At 34.1% G+C, this 19453-nt stretch overlaps 2 protein-coding genes and 1 long non-coding RNA gene across 4 annotated transcripts in view; 2 read left to right on the forward strand and 1 right to left on the reverse strand.

Moving 5' to 3' along the window:
• LOC117327482 (sentrin-specific protease 6-like) overlaps positions 1 to 4827 on the forward strand; it is a 42773-nt gene extending 37946 nt beyond the window's left edge. For both annotated transcript variants that reach the window (XM_033884491.1, XM_033884492.1), the window contains exons 20-21: positions 127 to 274; positions 863 to 4827. In XM_033884491.1, the coding sequence (XP_033740382.1) occupies positions 127 to 274; positions 863 to 1108 (394 nt within the window). In that variant the 3' untranslated portion in view covers positions 1109 to 4827. The remainder of the gene's footprint in view (positions 1 to 126; positions 275 to 862) is intronic.
• A 379-nt stretch (positions 4828 to 5206) lies between these two features.
• On the reverse strand, positions 5207 to 9247 carry LOC117327483 (kinase D-interacting substrate of 220 kDa-like). Its single transcript, XM_033884493.1, has 2 exons — positions 9115 to 9247; positions 5207 to 7567 (listed from the first exon to the last, which is right to left on the reverse strand). Exons 1-2 carry the CDS (start codon positions 9120 to 9122, stop codon positions 6358 to 6360), a joined length of 1218 nt encoding a protein of 405 aa, XP_033740384.1. The 5' UTR covers positions 9123 to 9247; the 3' UTR covers positions 5207 to 6357.
• Positions 9248 to 15848: 6601 nt separating this feature from the next.
• Positions 15849 to 17855, forward strand: LOC117327486. Its single transcript, XR_004532650.1, has 3 exons — positions 15849 to 15946; positions 17225 to 17348; positions 17789 to 17855. It is a non-coding gene; the product is annotated as an uncharacterized LOC117327486 (long non-coding RNA).
• The last annotated feature ends 1598 nt before the right edge of the window (positions 17856 to 19453 follow it).

A 19453-nucleotide genomic window follows, 5' to 3' on the forward strand; every position in this document is an offset into this window, starting at 1 on the left:
TATCTTTGAACTTAATGGCTCCAAAACACAGAGCCTCACTTTCATACATAAGAGTGTTTAAAGCTTTTGAGATTGATTTTTCACTAAAATCAGGAATCATTTCAATATTGCTTGGCTGTACTTCAGGTACCTACAGGTGGAGTGGAACTTGAAAAAAGAAACTTCATTTAACCTGAAGGAGCGGATACGAGGTAGCACACCCCGAGTCCCCCAGCAAACTAACTACAGCGACTGTGGAATATATGTGTTGCAATATGTACAGAGCTTCTTTGAGGTATTTACATACAATTAAGTGGAAAGGAATCTCCTTTAAACCTAAGGTTACTGATATTGGGAAAGCCATTTTGTAAACATGCTTACCAGACTTTGTTCAATAATTTATTTCTCTGTTATCTGAAATTTTGATTTACTACATACTAGAGCTGTGGCAGATAAGGACTGCACCATTTATGGTTTGTAAATTATGATCTATATATATTTAGACCTTCTGTTTCATATCATTATTGATAGTACTCAAAGATAGGCAAAAAAATGCCAAAAAAGACTGATAATACAGCACAAAAGTTGGTACCATCATAGTTACTGGTTGGCCTGCTGAAATTCAAATGCAATCATGTTAGAACTTTTCAATATAAGTACAATAATAAGTTGAATATTTAATGAAATGTAGCTTCAGTCATAATCCCAATTAACAGTAATGTAATATTGTGAGCTTTATTTACTGAGGATTTTGAAATTTTTCTGACCCATAATGTATGTAAGATACTAATGATCTTTCCTGTAGTAATTATGTTCTTGTGAGAGACTTCTACATCGCTTCTAAAATGGTAACCGTATGAAAAAGAATTTTGTCTGTTTTCAGGACCCTTTGGTGGACTACTCATTTCCAATCAAGTGTTTACAAAACTGGTTCACTGAGGAGAGAATGAAAAAGAAACGAGAAGAGATTAAAAACTTAGTGTTAACAATAAAAGAAAAAAATGACACCGAGTTGCTTAAAAAGCTACAGCATTTGCAACAACTGAAACAGCAACAGTTGCTGCAACAACAGACAGAAAACGACCAGGCACCTGAGGAAGGAAAAGAAAAAGATAGTGAACAGTCCTGACAAAGGCTGTGATGTTGTGTGTGAGAGTGGACAGACATAAACATTCAGGGATCATTACACTTCATCATCTACAATCTGTTACCAAGACAACAGGTGTCGTACCAATACAGCTGTTACTGAGGCACAAAATGTCATTACCACTTGTTACAGGTTCTGGTCATCCATGTGTCAGGATGGTCTTAAACTGATGATATGGTGATAAATTGGGTTTAAAGGGAAAAAACCATTCCATCCACATCCACTATTATGTGTCGCAATCAGATTTATGTGATGTTAAACATTTAAATTTGAATACTACCAGTGAGAGACTATGCTTTCACTGTTGTGCTCTGTATTGCAATAAGATTTTGTTTAATGCCAAAAGTTTCTGATTGATTACTACGTATATACCAGCCTTACTGTAGTTCTTGTTTCAATGTATACCAAACACCTGATCTTGTAATATCTTTAGTGCTGTGTGACCAATTGTTTACTCCAATACAATTCACATATTTCTTTGTTGTTAAAAAATCATGAAATTAAACATGATTTATAATAAGTGTTCTTAAGTTCTAAATAGAATGAATTATCCTGCTGAAGTCTCTTCAATCAGTTTTCAACTATCAACCAAACATTTAGTCTTGTTTATTTTAATCTCTGCTGATAATATTACTATACAATTTTATTTGCATTTTGCATACATAAGGTTGTATTACCATGGTAATTAACACTACTGTTTAATTAGTCCTCTGTGTCACTACTAATATATCCATCTGTTCACGTAAATCAAATTCCAGAATTTAAGATATTCATCTTAGATTTAATGATACAGAAATTACATTTATTTCATTTTGTTGATAAAAAATATATTTTTGCATATAACAGATTCTTTTTTATACACTTTTTGCAAACTCAAATAAATATTTAGCAAGAAATTGTTGAGCTAGAGTATAGCTTGTAATCATTAGTCGTGGGAGTTGAGGACAGTACTTCATGTACTGGTTGTTTCATGGTAAAGGATGTCAGGTTATTTTGAATATTGCAAAACAAATTGGTCAAAACAAGCAAAGAATGAAGTGTTTTAGTTGTAAATGATATTGATTATATGGTGAATACACTTAAATTGATGGTTATATTAAGAGCTGTAATTTTCATTTCCAACTTTTCTTAACATTTGAATGATATGGTTGAAATTGGTCCAAATGAGAAACTTGTGACTAGGTATTAGATAGCATTAGGAGAATGTGATTGAAAGTTTCATTATTCTTCAGTATTATAACATCTTAAATTTTAAATTTATATTTTATTAGGTCACCCGAGACTAAGTGACCTATTCTAATCACCTTTTGTCTGTCATCGTTGCGTCGTAAACAATTTACATTTTCAACTTTATCTCAACGACCAAGAGGCCTAGATACCTGATATTGGGCCTAAAGCATGCTGGAATGAATGGCTATCAAGATTGTTCAAATGTTCAAATGAATGACCTTGACCTTCATTCATGGTCACAGGGTTAAATATGTTGAAATCTTTAAATGACTTCTTCTCTTATAGGGTCTATAGTTTGCTGTGGTGAAGGGCTATCAAGATTGTTCAAATGAATGACTTTGATCTTCATTCAAGGCCAAAGGGGCCAAATATGCTAAAATCTTTAATGACTTCTCATATTGGGCCTATAGCATGTGGGGTGAAGGCCTATCAAGATGTTCAAATGAATGACCTTGATCTTCATTCAAGGTCAAATATGCTAAAATCTTTAAATTACTTCTCACTAAGCAAGAGGTCCAGAGATCTGATATTGGGCCTTTAGCATGCTGGAGTGAATGACAATGACATCAAATTCAAGGTCACAGGAATCAAATCTGCCAAAATAAATAAAAACTCAGGAGACCGTTAAGGCCCATTAGCCTCTTGTGTTTCTTAGAAAATTTTGGAGAAAAGAACATATCTTTCATTTACGATGTAGTGGTACAAAACTATCATTATATTTTATTAACAGCATTATATTCCTAGATGGAAACTGTGATTGCTATAAAATTGTAAATCAAGTTGAGTCGACATATATTAAAACATCATTAATTAGGGTCATTACCTCTTGTATTTATGTGTGGATATTTGTCAGATTTCTGTTCCTCAAATGACATTGTAGAGGTTGCCTGTAACATTTGTACCATTTAATTTATTAACTGTATTGATTTTCATTTAAAAAAAATTCATACATCTTCATTTAATTATCAGCACATGCATTTCAGTGAATTTACACCAGCTGCCAGTTTTTATGTTTTCTATAAAAACAATATTAATATTCCAGCCTATTATTAGAACCTGATCATGGGTTAGTTACAGAAGAGAGATCAATACATACAAAAGAGAGATCAATACATACAGAAGAGAGATCAATACATACAGAAGAGAGATCCATACATACAAAAGAGAGATCAATACATACAAAAGAGAGATCAATACATTCGGAAGAGAGATCAACAATTTCACTGTGATGATGGATTTCATCTCTATTTAATAGTATTGCTTTATAAGGAATGCAATGATAGGAATAACAAGAACTTGTCAGTAAGTACTAGGGAGAGGAATAACAAGAACTTGTCAGTAAGTACTAGGGAGAGGAATAACAAGAACTTGTCAGTAGGTACTAGGGAGAGGAATAACAAGAACTTGTCAGTAGGTACTAGGGAGAGGAATAACAAGAACTTGTCAGTAAGTACTAGGGAGAGGAATAACAAGAACTTGTCAGTAAGTACTAGGGAGAGGAATAACAAGAACTTGTCAGTAAGTACTAGGGAGAGGAATAACAAGAACTTGTCAGTAAGTACTAGGGAGAGGAATAACAAGAACTTGTCAGTAAGTACTAGGGAGAGGAATAACAAGAACTTGTCAGTAAGTACTAGGGAGATAAAACCAGATTGACTTACATTGTGGCTTGTTTATAGATTTTCAAGAAGGAATTAATGATCTTTCCTTCTTTTTGAAATAATAATAATAAAGTAGGTGTTAAGTTTTTTAGACTAATAGGTACAGGAGGTTGAGATATGGTGCTGTCTGCAGGGTGATAAAATGGAATCAATGTGTATTTTTGTATGTGGTGAAGAAAGCTGTAATGAAGAATCTGTTATACCGGTAGTAATTTCTTGTCTGTGTTAAGTTACTCGCCCAGATTCACTGTTTAAAAATACATGCTTGTGTTGTTACTTGTTCAAACAAATATGTCATTGCTGATTTAGGCAATATGGTTGCATCCAGATAAAGCTAATAACTCTTATGTGCCTGAATTTTATTTCACTTTAAAATATGAGGAAAAATGCTGAAAGGTCCGTATCTGGTTGATTCAGCCTATTTGAAGTAATAGCAGTTTTCTAGACTAATAGATACAGAAGGTCGAGTTTTGGCAATGGCTGGTGGTATCTCATACTTATGAATCTGAACTGCAGTTCTGAATTTTATATAAGAAAATGAGTATTAGAATCTGAGTTTTAGAATGGATGAAAGACTTGCCTTGTCTGGATGGAGAGATCTGAGAATGGGGTGTAACTGGAATAATTTGCAAAAAGTGTGCTATGACTATTCTGAGAGGCAGTGTACATATGTAAAATAATACAGGAATACATAACATTGTTGATAAATGATTATGTATTTTTAAAGTTTTGCACACTGATTTCAAAATATTTTCATTTTAAACATGATCATTACAAAGAAGAATAAAACTGTGATTTTATTGTGTTGTATATTGTGTCAGCTTTCACATTTTTGGCTCACTTGATCCAAAGGACCAAGATGAGCTAAAGCCATACCATGGCATCCGGCGTCTGTCCGTCTGTCAAATTGACTTCTTCTGCATAACGCTGTTTAGAATTAAACAAAATTAGACTGGAAGCACCTCTTAGTGGTTGACATTAAAAATTGTACAAATGATGACCCGGGTTGACTCCCCAGGGACCTAAATGGTGCCAGTTTGGCTATATTGATATAGTAGAACAACTTCACTTAGAACAAACTAAGCAATGGATGTCGCTCATATTTGACTGGTAGCATCCTTTGGGGTAGGGATTCAAAATTGTACAAATGGTGGGGCTGACCTCTCAGGAGCCGGAGGGGTGGGGCCAAAAGGGGGTCGATTTGGCTAATTGATATATATAAAACTTCTTCTTTGCAACTAAGCAATGAATATTGCTCATATTTGTCTGATAACAGTATTATTGGATGTGGATTCAAAATTGTACAAATTATGGAGATAACCAGTTGAGATCCCACCCCTTAACCACATACAGCAAGGTTAGACATCAACAAATAAAGCTATTAATGAATTGTACATGGCATTTTTTTTTGATGATTGGTCAAATCATCCAGATGGGTGTTACAGGGCCTATTGGCCTCTTGTTTTATACAATACACATATACATAGTCATGCAACTTTAAAGTTGATCTTTTTGTGGCTGCCAACATGAATAGTTCCAAGTGTAGGCTTGGTGTATTCATTTCTGCAAATATTATAGCCCTAGATTCCAGCATATTCCTGGACCATATCATCCCTGCTTGCTCACTTGCTAAAATCAAGCACATTTGACCTTTAAAGTAAGTCAAGATTGTTATTATGATCCTGGGCCTCTTGGTTTTTGAGAATTATTTTTTATATTAGCACATCTGACCCCTGTGACCTTTAAAGTCCATCAAGGTTACAAGATGGTGATTTCAAATGTAATAGATAAGGTACGACTATGTAGTGAAATATCTCTTCCATTTTCTATAATAAGGCATAGAAAATTCAGTTTTTACCAACACTCTCTTTGGATGAAAACTACTTTATTAAATGATAAAGAAAAATCCAGTTTGTAGGTGCAGCATTCACTTTAAAAAAAAAAAAGTGTATACAAAATCAGGATAATACTACAAGAACATTATTTTGATACTGCAAATAAATTTATTTTCAAACGGACTTCATTTCTTAAATACTATTCAAGGTCTATTAGCATATATGTACATACATGTATATATAGAAAGCGCACAGTAAACGGGGAATGTTTCAATATCAGGGTCTAATGCAAACTTGGCTAATATGCAGTGATGGAAAGTCTACAAAAGTATACATTTACTTCTAGCCCAAAAAGTAAACAAATATTTTGTTCAGTTTGCCAGACTAGGTTCAAGTCATCATGATGCCATGGACTGTTAACATGTAAAAATATTTTTGTAAACCAAAATTTTTTACACTTCCTACTTTCAACAAGAAGTTTAAAACAATATTTCATTCAATTGACTTAAATGTGTTCCTCATCAAGCTCTTTCATGAACACATAATCCTTCATTGAAGATGGGATGGGGAGTTCAGAAAGTCCATGGTAAAACTGTAGACCAAGATGGTGCCTAATCCACTTTCGACAAATTTGTTTCAAGGTCATGGTGGAATCCTGAGCATGATCGAGCCAGTCTTCAATATCCTTCCAATCCTCAAACATCTCCTTGATGTCCTGGTGTTGCAGGTAGCTTTTCAGATGGTGGCGATCATAACCAGTCATAATGAACAGTTTTAGGACTGGGAATAGACCTAGTGTTAAAGCTAAGAAGGTAGGACAGCATTCAGCATCCACAAAACTGGCACATTGGAAACTATCGGCAAGTGAGTTTGCCTTCAGAAGGAGCCGAACCACTTCAATTCGTTTATTTTTTATGGCATACCATAAGGGGGTACGCTTATGTTTGTCGTACATATTCACGTCTCCTCCAGCTATCACAAGGTCATTGATACACTCTGAATGACCTTTATATGCTAGGATATGCAGAGCGGTCTTTTTGACAGAAGCGTTTGCTATGTTGACATCACAGTTTGCTTTACAAAGAGCTTTCACAACATTGTCAAACCCCTCCGTGGCAGCCATTAGGAGTGGAGTAATGTTTTCCTTGTCTGTAAGGTTGGGGTTTGCTCCTGCTCTAAGTAACATGTCAACACCCATTGCTTTGTGGCTGCTGTAATGAAGAGCTGAACATCCCTCTTTGTTCTGAATATTTACATCACACCCAGCTGCAATCAAAAGCTGCATGATTGTGTGATGATTTTTTCTACTCCCTAAAATCAATGGGGTGTTTCCACTGGAGTTTTTTGTATTGACCTTTGCGCCGTTGTTTATTAGAATAATCATGCATTCTTCAAGTCCATGTTGTGCTGCTACATGGATTGGCCGATTGTTGCTGCCTCCAATTGTGTTAACATCTGCTTTTGCTGAGATCAGCTGTTGTAAAGCTTCAGGTTTGTTTTTTTGAACTGCCAGATACAATGCTGTGTTTTCACTGCCGTCCTTCGTTTCTATGTCAACAATGTTTGTTGCAATGATACATTCAAGGCAGTTAGTGTGACCTAGTTTAGCTGCCTGTAGAAATCCAAGTTCAAGGTCATGGTGATTCACTGACTGGGGCACTTTCACCAAAGCCTTGAGGATTCTTATATTGTCACTCGTAACTGCACTCAGCACACTGTTGGTAACAAAGGAAAAACGTTAATGGTACAGAAAAAAACTCGTAACAAAACATCAAATAATTAGCATGCTATAATAGCAAAATGCACACATATAAATTTCAAAAGTTGAACAACACAATTTATAATTTCAAATATATCATTCAAACTGATGTATAAGCAAACAGGTAACAACATTAAAGACTTTTTTTTTTTAAAGATATACATAAATTATTATGTATGTTTATCTATATTACAGCTATGGTGAAAACAAATCTGCTATAACACTTCAAAAATAATACAGTAAAAATATTCCTTGAAGGAAATAATTCATTTGACCATATATATAAATATATGTCCCTGGCAAATCTGAAAGACTAAGAAATGAGTTCACTTTAGGCATAAATTTGTACATAAGTCTTTATAACTGAATGTTATAGTGCCAGTATTAAGCATTTAAAGCAAATTTTGCGGCATAGCTGTATAATATTCTTTTGGCTCCGGATATGATGCGACAGATGGCGTTACTGGTCAAGATGAAGTATGTGATTGGTCAACGTAGCGGTAAATGCAAAATGCAGATATGCAGTTAAGAAGAAACAAAGTTAAGATTGAATGCAAGCTGAATAAGTGGATGTATGTTTTCAAATGACACATTAATACAATTACATTCCTGATTCATTATCACCAAAAATGATTCAAACTGATATAATTTTGTTATCCGTGCTGAAACACATTAGTTCGTTAATTTATTTCACCAGCAGTTTAACACTATAACCACCAGCATTAAAACTATGCAGTTTATCTTTTAAAAGATATTTCTTGTTTTGTTCTCATTATTTCCCGTCTCTCATTTTTTTCCAGTTCAAGGCTAATCCTCCTTAACATTTTGTTTATCTCGGGTGAAGGGAGGTGAAAGAATATACATTCTACTCCAAATTTGGCATTTGCGAAATCAATTAATACTTATCAAAACACGTGAAAGGTAAGATAACATCAGGCTGAAAACAATGAAGCGTAAGAGTATCCTTAATAAAAGGGACTGCATGCTGTCTCCAAGCTGCACGTGGTCCTGTCACCACCGACTGGGTCATTTTATGGTGCGGTTCAAACGTCTTGACCGATTGGCCCACAGTTGTTGTTCAATTTATGAAAATTAGGATGGGCCTTGTGGTTTTCTGCTGCTTTCAGATCAATCTCGACGAAGATTTTCAAGGCCAGCATATAACATCTTAGGTCCTTCAAGAGATTTTAGCCTTAAATATGTCACGTTAAAAAAGTATCTACGAAGCGGCCACATAAACGAGGGCCCCCGTTGTTGGTGTTGACATTAGCCTCTCAGCTCAGAACAACATGTAACTCAAGACACACACAAATATATACATTTATCAAGGGCTCGGAACAACTCATAACCCTGTTGGAATGGATACAGATGCTGCAAAATACAAATATATAAGGTGATGTTACGGTAAATACCGGTAGCAGTGTGTACACAGCATCATGCATTGGGTGAGTGATACGACTAGGTACACGTGGATTACACGTTCTGAACCATAAGTAAACATACCTTGCCATTGTTTAATTGGTACTGAACCCCCTTTCTCCTCCTTCCCGAGTAATCTCGGAACGTATTTCCTGTGATGAAATATGATACTGCATGTGCATAACACTCTAGAAGGAGGAGATAACTCTGCTTAGCCTGACAGCAATGTCTGAACTTCGCCGATATCATTATGATTGCAGTCGTCAGATCAAAGGATTGATTGCAGTTGACCCTAGGAGGTGGCATATGATAGGAGGTGCAGTTAAAAAATCTTTTTTTTTTCTTTCTTTTTATAATGTGATATCAAATCAGCTCAGCTACTTATTTAAGGTAGAGGGCAGACCTGAAGTCCGTCCCAGTTTGAACCGTGTTCTTTCCAATGTGCCATATGTTTGAAAAATAAGTTCAGTATCAAAAAAAAAATAACAACAACAAAAAAAATACCCAGCTACAACAAAAACACTTCTGTAGCCACCCCAACCCCAAGAAACTATCACAACGATAGTAGCACTGTATGATAATGTAACATTCAATAAGTGTTCTGTAGAAGTTGTCTCTCTTTAGTTTTCATACAGTTGATTTAACCCAAAAGGTGCAAATTGGGTCTATTTTAGCTGGAAAACTACCTTTGAGATGAATTTTGCAGTATTGTTGTGGAAAATGCCTTATGTTGTTCAATTTTGTGATAACTTTTTCCAAGAATTAGATATCAAATCAGAATGATAACTTACCATTGTAGACAGTATGCCAGGTCCTAGTTATACAGAGTATGGTTAACTTACTACAGTAGACAGTATACCAGGTCCTAGTTATACAAAGTATGGTTAACTTACAACTGTAGACAGTATACCAGGTCCTAGTTATACAGAGGATGGTTAACTTACTACAGTAGACAGAATACCAGGTCCTAGTTATACAAAGTATGGTTAACTTACAACTGTAGACAGTATACCAGGTCCTAGTTATACAGAGTATGGTTAACTTACTATTGAAGACAGTATACCAGATCCTAGTTATACAAAGTATGGTTAACTTACCACAGTAGACAGTATACCAGATCCTAGTTATACAGAGTATGGTTAACTTACTATTGTAGACAGTATACCAGGTCCTAGTTATACAAAGTATGGTTAAATTACTACTGTAGACAGTATACCAGGTCCTAGTTATACAAAGTATGGTTAACTTACCACAGTAGACAGTATACCAGGTCCTAGTTATACAAAGAATGGTTAACTTACCATAGTAGACAGTATACCAGATCCTAGTTATACAAAGTATGGTTAACTTACCACTGTAGACAGTATACCAGGTCCTAGTTATACAAAGTATGGTTAACTTACAACTGTAGACAGTATACCAGGTCCTAGTTATACAAAGTATGGTTAACTTACCACAGTAGACAGAATACCAGGTCCTAGTTATACAGAGTATGGTTAACTTACTATTGTAGACAGAATACCAGGTCCTAGTTATACAAAGTATGGTTAACTTACTATTGTAGGCAGTATACCAGTCCTAGTTATACAGAGTATGGTTAACTTACCACTAGACAGTATACCAGGTCCTAGTTATACAAAGTATGGTTAACTTACTACTGTAGACAGTATACCAGGTCCTAGTTATACAAAGTATGGTTAACTTACAACTGTAGACAGTATACCAGGTCCTAGTTATACAAAGTATGGTTAACTTACTATTGTAGACAGTATACCAGGTCCTAGTTATACAGAGTATGGTTAACTTACTACTGTAGACAGTATACCAGGTCCTAGTTATACAAAGTATGGTTAACTTACTATTGTAGATACAATACCAGGTCCTAGTTATACAAAGTATGGTTAACTTACTATTGTAGAGAGAATACCAGGTCCTAGTTATACAAAGTATGGTTAACTTTCCAGAGTAGACAGAATACCAGGTCCTAGTTATACAAAGTATGGTTAACTTACCACAGTATACCAGGTCCTAGTTATACAGAGTATGGTTAACTTACCACAGTATACCAGGTCCTAGTTATACAAAGTATGGTTAACTTACCACAGTAGACAGTATACCAGGTCCTAGTTATACAAAGTATGGTTAATTTACCACAGTAGACAGAATACCAGGTCCTAGTTATACAAAGTATGGTTAACTTACCACAATAGACAGTATACCAGGTCCTAGTTATACAAAGTATGGTTAACTTACTACTGTAGACAGAATACCAGGTCCTAGTTATACAAAGTATGGTTAACTTACTATTGTAGACAGAATACCAAGTCCTAGTTATACAGAGTATGGTTAACTTACCACAGTAGACAGTATACCAGGTCCTAGTTATGCAAAGTATGGTTAACTTACTATTTTAGACAGAATACCAGGTCCTAGTTATACAGAGTATGGTTAACTTACTATTGTAGACAGCAGAATACCAGGTCCTAGTTATACATAGTATGGTTAACTTACTATTGTAGACAGTATACCAGGTCCTAGTTATACAAAGTATGGTTAACTTACCACTGTGTAGACAGTATACCAGGTCCTAGTTATACAAAGTATGGTTAACTTACCACAGTAGACAGAATACCAAGTCCTAGTTATACAGAGTATTGTTAACTTACTATTGTAGACAGTATACCAGGTCCTAGTTATACAAAGTATGGTTAACTTACAACTGTAGACAGAATACCAGGTCCTAGTTATACAAAGTATGGTTAACTTACCACTGTAGACAGAATACCAGGTCCTAGTTATACAAAGTATGGTTAACTTACCACAGTAGACAGTATACCAGGTCCTAGTTATACAGAGTATGGTTAACTTACCACAGTAGACAGTATACCAGGTCCTAATTATACAAAGTATGGTTAACTTACCACTGTAGACAGTATACCAGGTCCTAGTTATACAGAGTATGGTTAACTTACCACAGTATACCAGGTCCTAGTTATACAAAGTATGGTTAACTTACCACAGTAGACAGTATACCAGGTCCTAGTTATACAAAGTATGGTTAACTTACTATTGTAGACAGAATACCAGGTCCTAGTTATACAAAGTATGGCTAACTTACTATTGTAGACAGAATACCAGGTCCTAGTTATACAAAGTATGGTTAACTTACCACAGTAGACAGTATACCAGGTCCTAGTTATACAAAGTATGGCTAACTTACTATTGTAGACAGAATACCAGGTCCTAGTTATACATAGTATGGTTAACTTACTATTGTAGACAGAATACCAGGTCCTAGTTATACAAAGTATGGCTAACTTACTATTGTAGACAGAATACCAGGTCCTAGTTATACAGAGTATGGTTAACTTACAACTGTAGACAGAATACCAGGTCCTAGTTATACAAAGTATGGCTAACTTACTATTGTAGACAGTATACCAGGTCCTAGTTATACATAGTATGGTTAACTTACTATTGTAGACAGTATACCAGGTCCTAGTTATACAAAGTATGGTTAACTTACTATTGTAGACAGTATACCAGGTCCTAGTTATACAGAGTATGGTTAACTTACTATTGTAGACAGAATACCAGGTCCTAGTTATACATAGTATGGTTAACTTACTATTGTAGACAGAATACCAGGTCCTAGTTATACAAAGTATGGTTAACTTACTATTGTAGACAGTATACCAGGTCCTAGTTATACATAGTATGGTTAACTTACTATTGTAGATAGTATACCAGGTCCTAGTTATACATAGTATGGTTAACTTACTATTGTAGACAGAATACCAGGTCCTAGTTATACATAGTATGGTTAACTTACTATTGTAGACAGAATACCAGGTCCTAGTTATACAAAGTATGGTTAACTTACTATTGTAGACAGTATACCAGGTCCTAGTTATACATAGTATGGTTAACTTACTATTGTAGACAGTATACCAGGTCCTAGTTATACATAGTATGGTTAACTTACTATTGTAGACAGAATACCAGGTCCTAGTTATACAAAGTATGGTTAACTTACTATTGTAGACAGTATACCAGGTCCTAGTTATACATAGTATGGTTAACTTACTATTGTAGACAGTATACCAGGTCCTAGTTATACAGAGTATGGTTAACTTACTACAGTAGACAGAATACCAGGTCCTAGTTATACAAAGTATGGTTAACTTACTATTGTAGACAGAATACCAGGTCCTAGTTATACAGAGTATGGTTAACTTACTATTGTAGACATAATACCAGGTCCTAGTTATACAAAGTATGGTTAACTTACTACAGTAGACAGAATACCAGGTCCTAGTTATACAAAGTATGGTTAACTTACTACAGTAGACAGAATACCAGGTCCTAGTTATACAAAGTATGGTTATCTTACTACTGTAGACAGAATACTAGGTCCTAGTTATACAAAGTATGGTTAACTTACTACTGTAGACAGAATACTAGGTCCTAGTTATACAAAGTATGGTTAACTTACTATTGTAGACAGAATACTAGGTCCCAGTTATACAGAGTATGGTTAACTTACTATTGTAGACAGAATACCAGGTCCTAGTTATACAGAGTATGGTTAACTTACTATTGTAGACAGAATACCAGGTCCTAGTTATACAAAGTATGGTTAACTTACTACAGTAGACAGATTACCAGGTCCTAGTTATACAAAGTATGGTTAACTTACTACAGTAGACAGAATACCAGGTCCTAGTTATACAAAGTATGGTTATCTTACTACTGTAGACAGAATACTAGGTCCTAGTTATACAAAGTATGGTTAACTTACTACTGTAGACAGAATACTAGGTCCTAGTTATACAAAGTATGGTTAACTTACTATTGTAGACAGAATACTAGGTCCTAGTTATACAAAGTATGGTTAACTTACCACAGTAGACAGAATACTAGGTCCTAGTTATACAAAGTATGGTTAACTTACTATTGTAGACAGTATACCAGGTCCTAGTTATACAAAGTATGGTTAACTTACCACAGTAGACAGTATACCAGGTCCTAGTTATACAAAGTATGGTTATCTTACTACTGTAGACAGAATACTAGGTCCTAGTTATACAAAGTATGGTTAACTTACTACTGTAGACAGAATACTAGGTCCTAGTTATACAAAGTATGGTTAACTTACTATTGTAGACAGAATACTAGGTCCCAGTTATACAAAGTATGGTTAACTTGCCTCACAGAACACCAGATTAAATTGAACTGATATGCCAGTGGCAAGCTAGCTTAATAAGAGTATGAAAATTGAAGACTGACAGTTGCATTTTGCCATTTTAGTTACATGAGATAATGCTGTCACCCCGGCAACCATGTCGGCATTGGCATCCCACCCCAAAACTATAATTTTTTTGAAAAGCTGAATAAGACCATAAACTATACAGTTTGGTTTATAAATTACACGAAGTTGATAGGGATTTTTTTGTGTGTTTTTTTTCAAATTACCATGTTTTGGACTTTTTTTGCATCAAATCCCATTAAATTTTTTCAAAGATTTCTAAGTCCGTAAGTATATCTCCATGCCCTTCTAGAGCATTAGGTGTATATAATCATATAGGTCTAGTTATGATGGAGTGTTGGACAATTTTTGAATTTTTCTGAATTTTTTCATATTTTGGATTTAATTGTTTATCAAGTCTAAGTTTGTTGAGATAACTTTTAGAATTTGAATCAAGTTCATAAAAATGTCTTATGTTTGTGTATCAGATGCATTAATTTGGCTTTAAGAATTTATATCCAAATTAGTTACCTAAATTGTAGTATTAAGCATTTTGCGGTGGGTTCCACTGGTGTACTTCACAATCATTTATTGCATTTCTATAAATTTTCTTGTGTTTGGTGAATTTTGTAAAAGAGAAAACATACAGCTGTAATTTTAGAAAAGCAAGTGATCCATTATCTGTCCTTAAATGACTTGACTTGTTAGCCTAGATCACATGGCAATGTTATTTTGAATATGAATTATTTAATTTGACAGGTTAATTAGAAAATTTGTTTTTTTCTTTTAAATGTGATCTCTATTATTTTGTGTTGATATTTCTACAGATTTATTCAGATTTCATCAAAATCGCTGTTTGCCGTATGTTGCTTTTCAACAGCATATCACTCGAAGAACTCTTGATATTGTTGAAGTCTTTGATTTTGGGTGGTGCATATATCATATATTGAAGTTTGATTATTGTATAAGCTATTGTCTGGCTGTGAATATATCAGAGGTGTTGCCAATATTTATTTAAATGGCTTTAAATTTAACATGAAGAGCAAACCTGAATCACAAATCCAAGTTGAGAACCATATGGTAAATTCATATTGTAATTATCAAAGAATAAATTAAAAGTTTAAAAAGCCTCAGCATTACCAAACAAAAGTGAAGTAAGGTTTAAGGAAGTTTAGAGACATTTATTGGATTTAAACTATAAATGCCATATGGATGTCATCTAATTTACAAAAGATTTTATACAGATATTTGATAAATAATTGAAAAAGTGTTAAAAAACAACAAAATGTAAATGAATAAATTTTATTGGGAAAGGAGGTAGAAATATAAATCTGATACCTCAAAGTACTAAAAACCAGGAAATGGAAGTGATACGTATATGTATTGCATTACGGTCATTCCACCAGCTGATCATCAATACAAAATGACATGGACGCTCGATCAGGAACGTTAAGCTGTGGCCATTGTAATCTTTTGTGTTATATGAAGAGTTAATGTTTTTTTAGTTTTTATTTCTAAAGCTCACAATCGTTACACACCATGTGTTGCTAAAAATTTTGCTTTTTCTCCTTTAGATTGATGTACACCATTGTTTATCTTCATGAAAGGTTGTAATCATACCTGTGCAAGCTGTGTTGATTTCATTTTGAAATCTTATCACATGAACAGGTAAATTAGCTGCTGCATCAAAATACTGTGTCCTTGACTTGAAATTTGAAATGTAAGATATAGAAACAATGCTATTATTGATCATCAGTGTGGCATATTTGTGGGAAATAAAATCTATTTTTTGACAATATACTATAGCATTTCCTCATTGACATCTTAATTGTGAAAGTGTCGACAGATGGGGTGCCAGGGCACTGTTTATTGATATGATATAGAATGTTCTTATGTAGCTGTTTAGTGATGTACAGTGTATGGTCTGGTCTTAGTTTTAAGTGACAAGCAGGTTTCATCCACATCCCTAATTAAAAATTTTCCGTATGAATGCACTATTGGATTAAAGGGAAAAATCATCTTAAATTCTGTAGTGCTTTCTTATTGGAAATTTTGAGTTAAGGAATGTTGATTAAACTTTTTCAAAGTTTCATATCTCTTATGACAATGTTTAGATTAAATATTAAACAACATGAATCTCCTGTGGGTGGGCTAATATATCAGAGGGGTCAATGTTTAAACAAAAAAACAATTGTGAGAAAGTTGTACTGACGAGATCAATGACCTGTGGCTACCAATAGTTGCTTGATGGAATTAAGGGCCATCAATTTTGTTCAAACATGTGATCTGGACTGCTGAGGCCAATGGGCCAAACATTTAGAAAAAAAGATAAAAACTCGAGAAAATCAAGAAGTCTAAGGTCTGGATATTTGGCCAGTATCTTGATGGGATAAGAGCAATAAAGTTTGTTGAAATGAATGACCTTGGCCTACTTCCAAGGTCACCATGGTTAGGTGTGTAAATAGAGTCGTGATATCAGCTAGAGGTATACTGGGATTAAAGAAATTTAAAAGAGAATTACTCTGATCAATTTTCGAAGTCATAGCTGTATAAATTGTTAAAATGTTGAAACAAGTTCTAGTGAACAACCAAGAATCCCATTGTCATAATACAAATGTATCTAGCCTGATGCAGGTTGAGATGAATTGATATCAACTTTGAAGAATTTGACCAACCTTTAGTGTTAAAGAAGGTCCGCTTTCATGGTTGTTGGTGTAAAAATATTAAGATCTGTGAGCTAACTTCTTGTGAGTAGCCAATCTATGGACATTGATATATGGCCAATACATAGTCTGGATGTAGTGTTATAAAGTTTATTTAAATTTATAACTTTGACCGATTTTTTAAGGTCATGGGGATAGAATATGTTGAAATGTTATAAAAAAATTCTTTTATCTGCCTAAAAGGACATGCTTGGTAATAATCCCTCTCAATTGTCTATTGCAGATCAGTGAAATGCTATCAAGCATTATAGTCATGCAGTAATCCATACCCTACTCGGAGTGGAAGTTTTGTGTTCAGGCTGATTACAGGATAAATCTCATACAATCAGTGCAAAAACTTTTCTGAGGTACAACGTATTTACAATAGAGAACTTCATTTTAGCTTCATTTAAGCAGGATGTATTGATTAAACACTGACTGCATATTTCAATTTAACATAAATTATTTAAATCTTACATTATGGATAAAAATCAAATTCAAAATTTACATTTCAAAGAAAATAATTGGCTGATCCAAGTTAAACTCACTTTTAAAAGACACTTAATTTCTTTCCTCCGAGTCTTTGTAACTTGATATTACAGTGTTTAGATTAATCAAAGATTATACAAATGTTGTTTTTTTTGATGAAATAAAGATATAAAAATGCAGCTTGTGCTTCTTTAATAATTCTGCATGATACAAACTTGATCATGATACGAAGTAAAGAAAATGAAAGCCTGTGATGATAGATTTTGGTACTGAATGACAGCAGAAACACTTGATGTAATGTTTAATTTTTCTTGTGCAGTCTGAAGGAGGCCACCTGGGCTGTACTTGATAGCGATAAGAATATCGGGAAAACAATCATGAACACCAGACATAGATGGTAAGAGAAAAGAAAATGTGATACTGAATTAATAAATATTAGCGAAAAAATCATATTGTTATGTGTACATTCCTGCCATACGCTGAGTGGTGAAATGTTGATAAATATTTCCGAGGGCTTTGATCCGATGGCAAACACATTCGCTGGTTAGATTGTCTACGTTATGATTATTGCAAGTCGTAGGCATGTACATTGGCAGGTGTGCCTAAAGAAGAAAAATAGTTTGCCCGAAGAATGGTCGTTAGGATTAATGGAGGAATTAGTTGCAGGGATCTGAGTTGTTTCTAAATATCTGCTCACCATTCACAGTGGCAGTCCCTATAAAGTCAGATATGTATAATAGTTACACTTTCAATTCGGGCTATTTTAACGCCTCTTGATTTTCACTCCGCCATTAATCAATTTGTCTTGTTGACCTGTTACTGATTTGAGTAAACAAATTCAAAGAAAGTAAGTCGAAATTTAGACGTGCGAGTGGGAACATTTTTTCCGCTGGGGTTTGGAGCATAGTTACTTGGACCCCTTCCAGTAGGGAGACGGTCGGACCCCAATAAAATGTCTTGTATGTCCCTTACCCACCTGTATTAGAGGAGACAGCTCGGTTATTTGTTTGTACATATTAAGATCTGTATCTTACTACTCTACCTTTGAACATTCAAGTACATGAAACTCTCTGATTTGTTTATAATATCTCCTGTTGCGGCTTGGACAGCCAAGATACTGAGAATTGTTGGTAAACCACACAAAAAGTTTGAAGATAATTAGTGAAACACTAGGTTAAGCAACATATGGTACTAATTCTAAACTTGGTTTTGGATTTATCAATAGAAAAATAATTTTGAATCTTTTGTAAAAATTTTCATTTTAGAAATTGAATTTTCATATGAGTGATATATTTTGAATTATTTTCATACTTTTCTCCCAAATATCGCAATATGTAATAATTCGAAACATGCCTATTTGGCTAAAGTTGAATTTTTTGAATACATTCTATAAATGTATTAAATTAAATTTGGTTAAGTTAAAAGCTTTATAAAAGGTCATTTTGAAGACTGGTGGAGCTTTACAAACTTTCATATGTTAATGTATTTTTTATTCTGTTTTCAATAAAAATTGAAATTTTACAGTAATTGACATCAAGCTCTCCTAGGCAGTATTTTTCAAACTTTTCTTGCCCTGTATATAAATATATTTGTGTACTTAGGATTATGGCCTTTTGTTGATAAAATCAAACATCATTTTGAAATATGAAGAGACATTTGCAAACGCCTGTTAAGAGCAGTGATAAATTTTACATTGAGTGTCTGGTCTGTATCAAGGCAGTAGTAACTATCTACAGACTCCAACTTAGACAGGATTGTCCGATTTATTTATCAGTGGAATCCTATCTCTTTAGAGCAAAAAAAATTCAAAAGGACATAGAAATAAAGTTTTATCGAGATAAATGACTGATACAGAGTCCGGTAAATGTATTTGATGAGTATGTTATGTCTTTTGAACTCAACTTATTGTTTGTAGGTAACTGTTAAATGTTTATATTGCAAAAAGAAATTGATAAAAATTCATTATAACATAAATATGTAACTT

This window comes from Pecten maximus, chromosome 5 (genome assembly GCF_902652985.1).
Source record: "Pecten maximus chromosome 5, xPecMax1.1, whole genome shotgun sequence".
Taxonomy (NCBI): domain Eukaryota; kingdom Metazoa; phylum Mollusca; class Bivalvia; order Pectinida; family Pectinidae; genus Pecten; species Pecten maximus.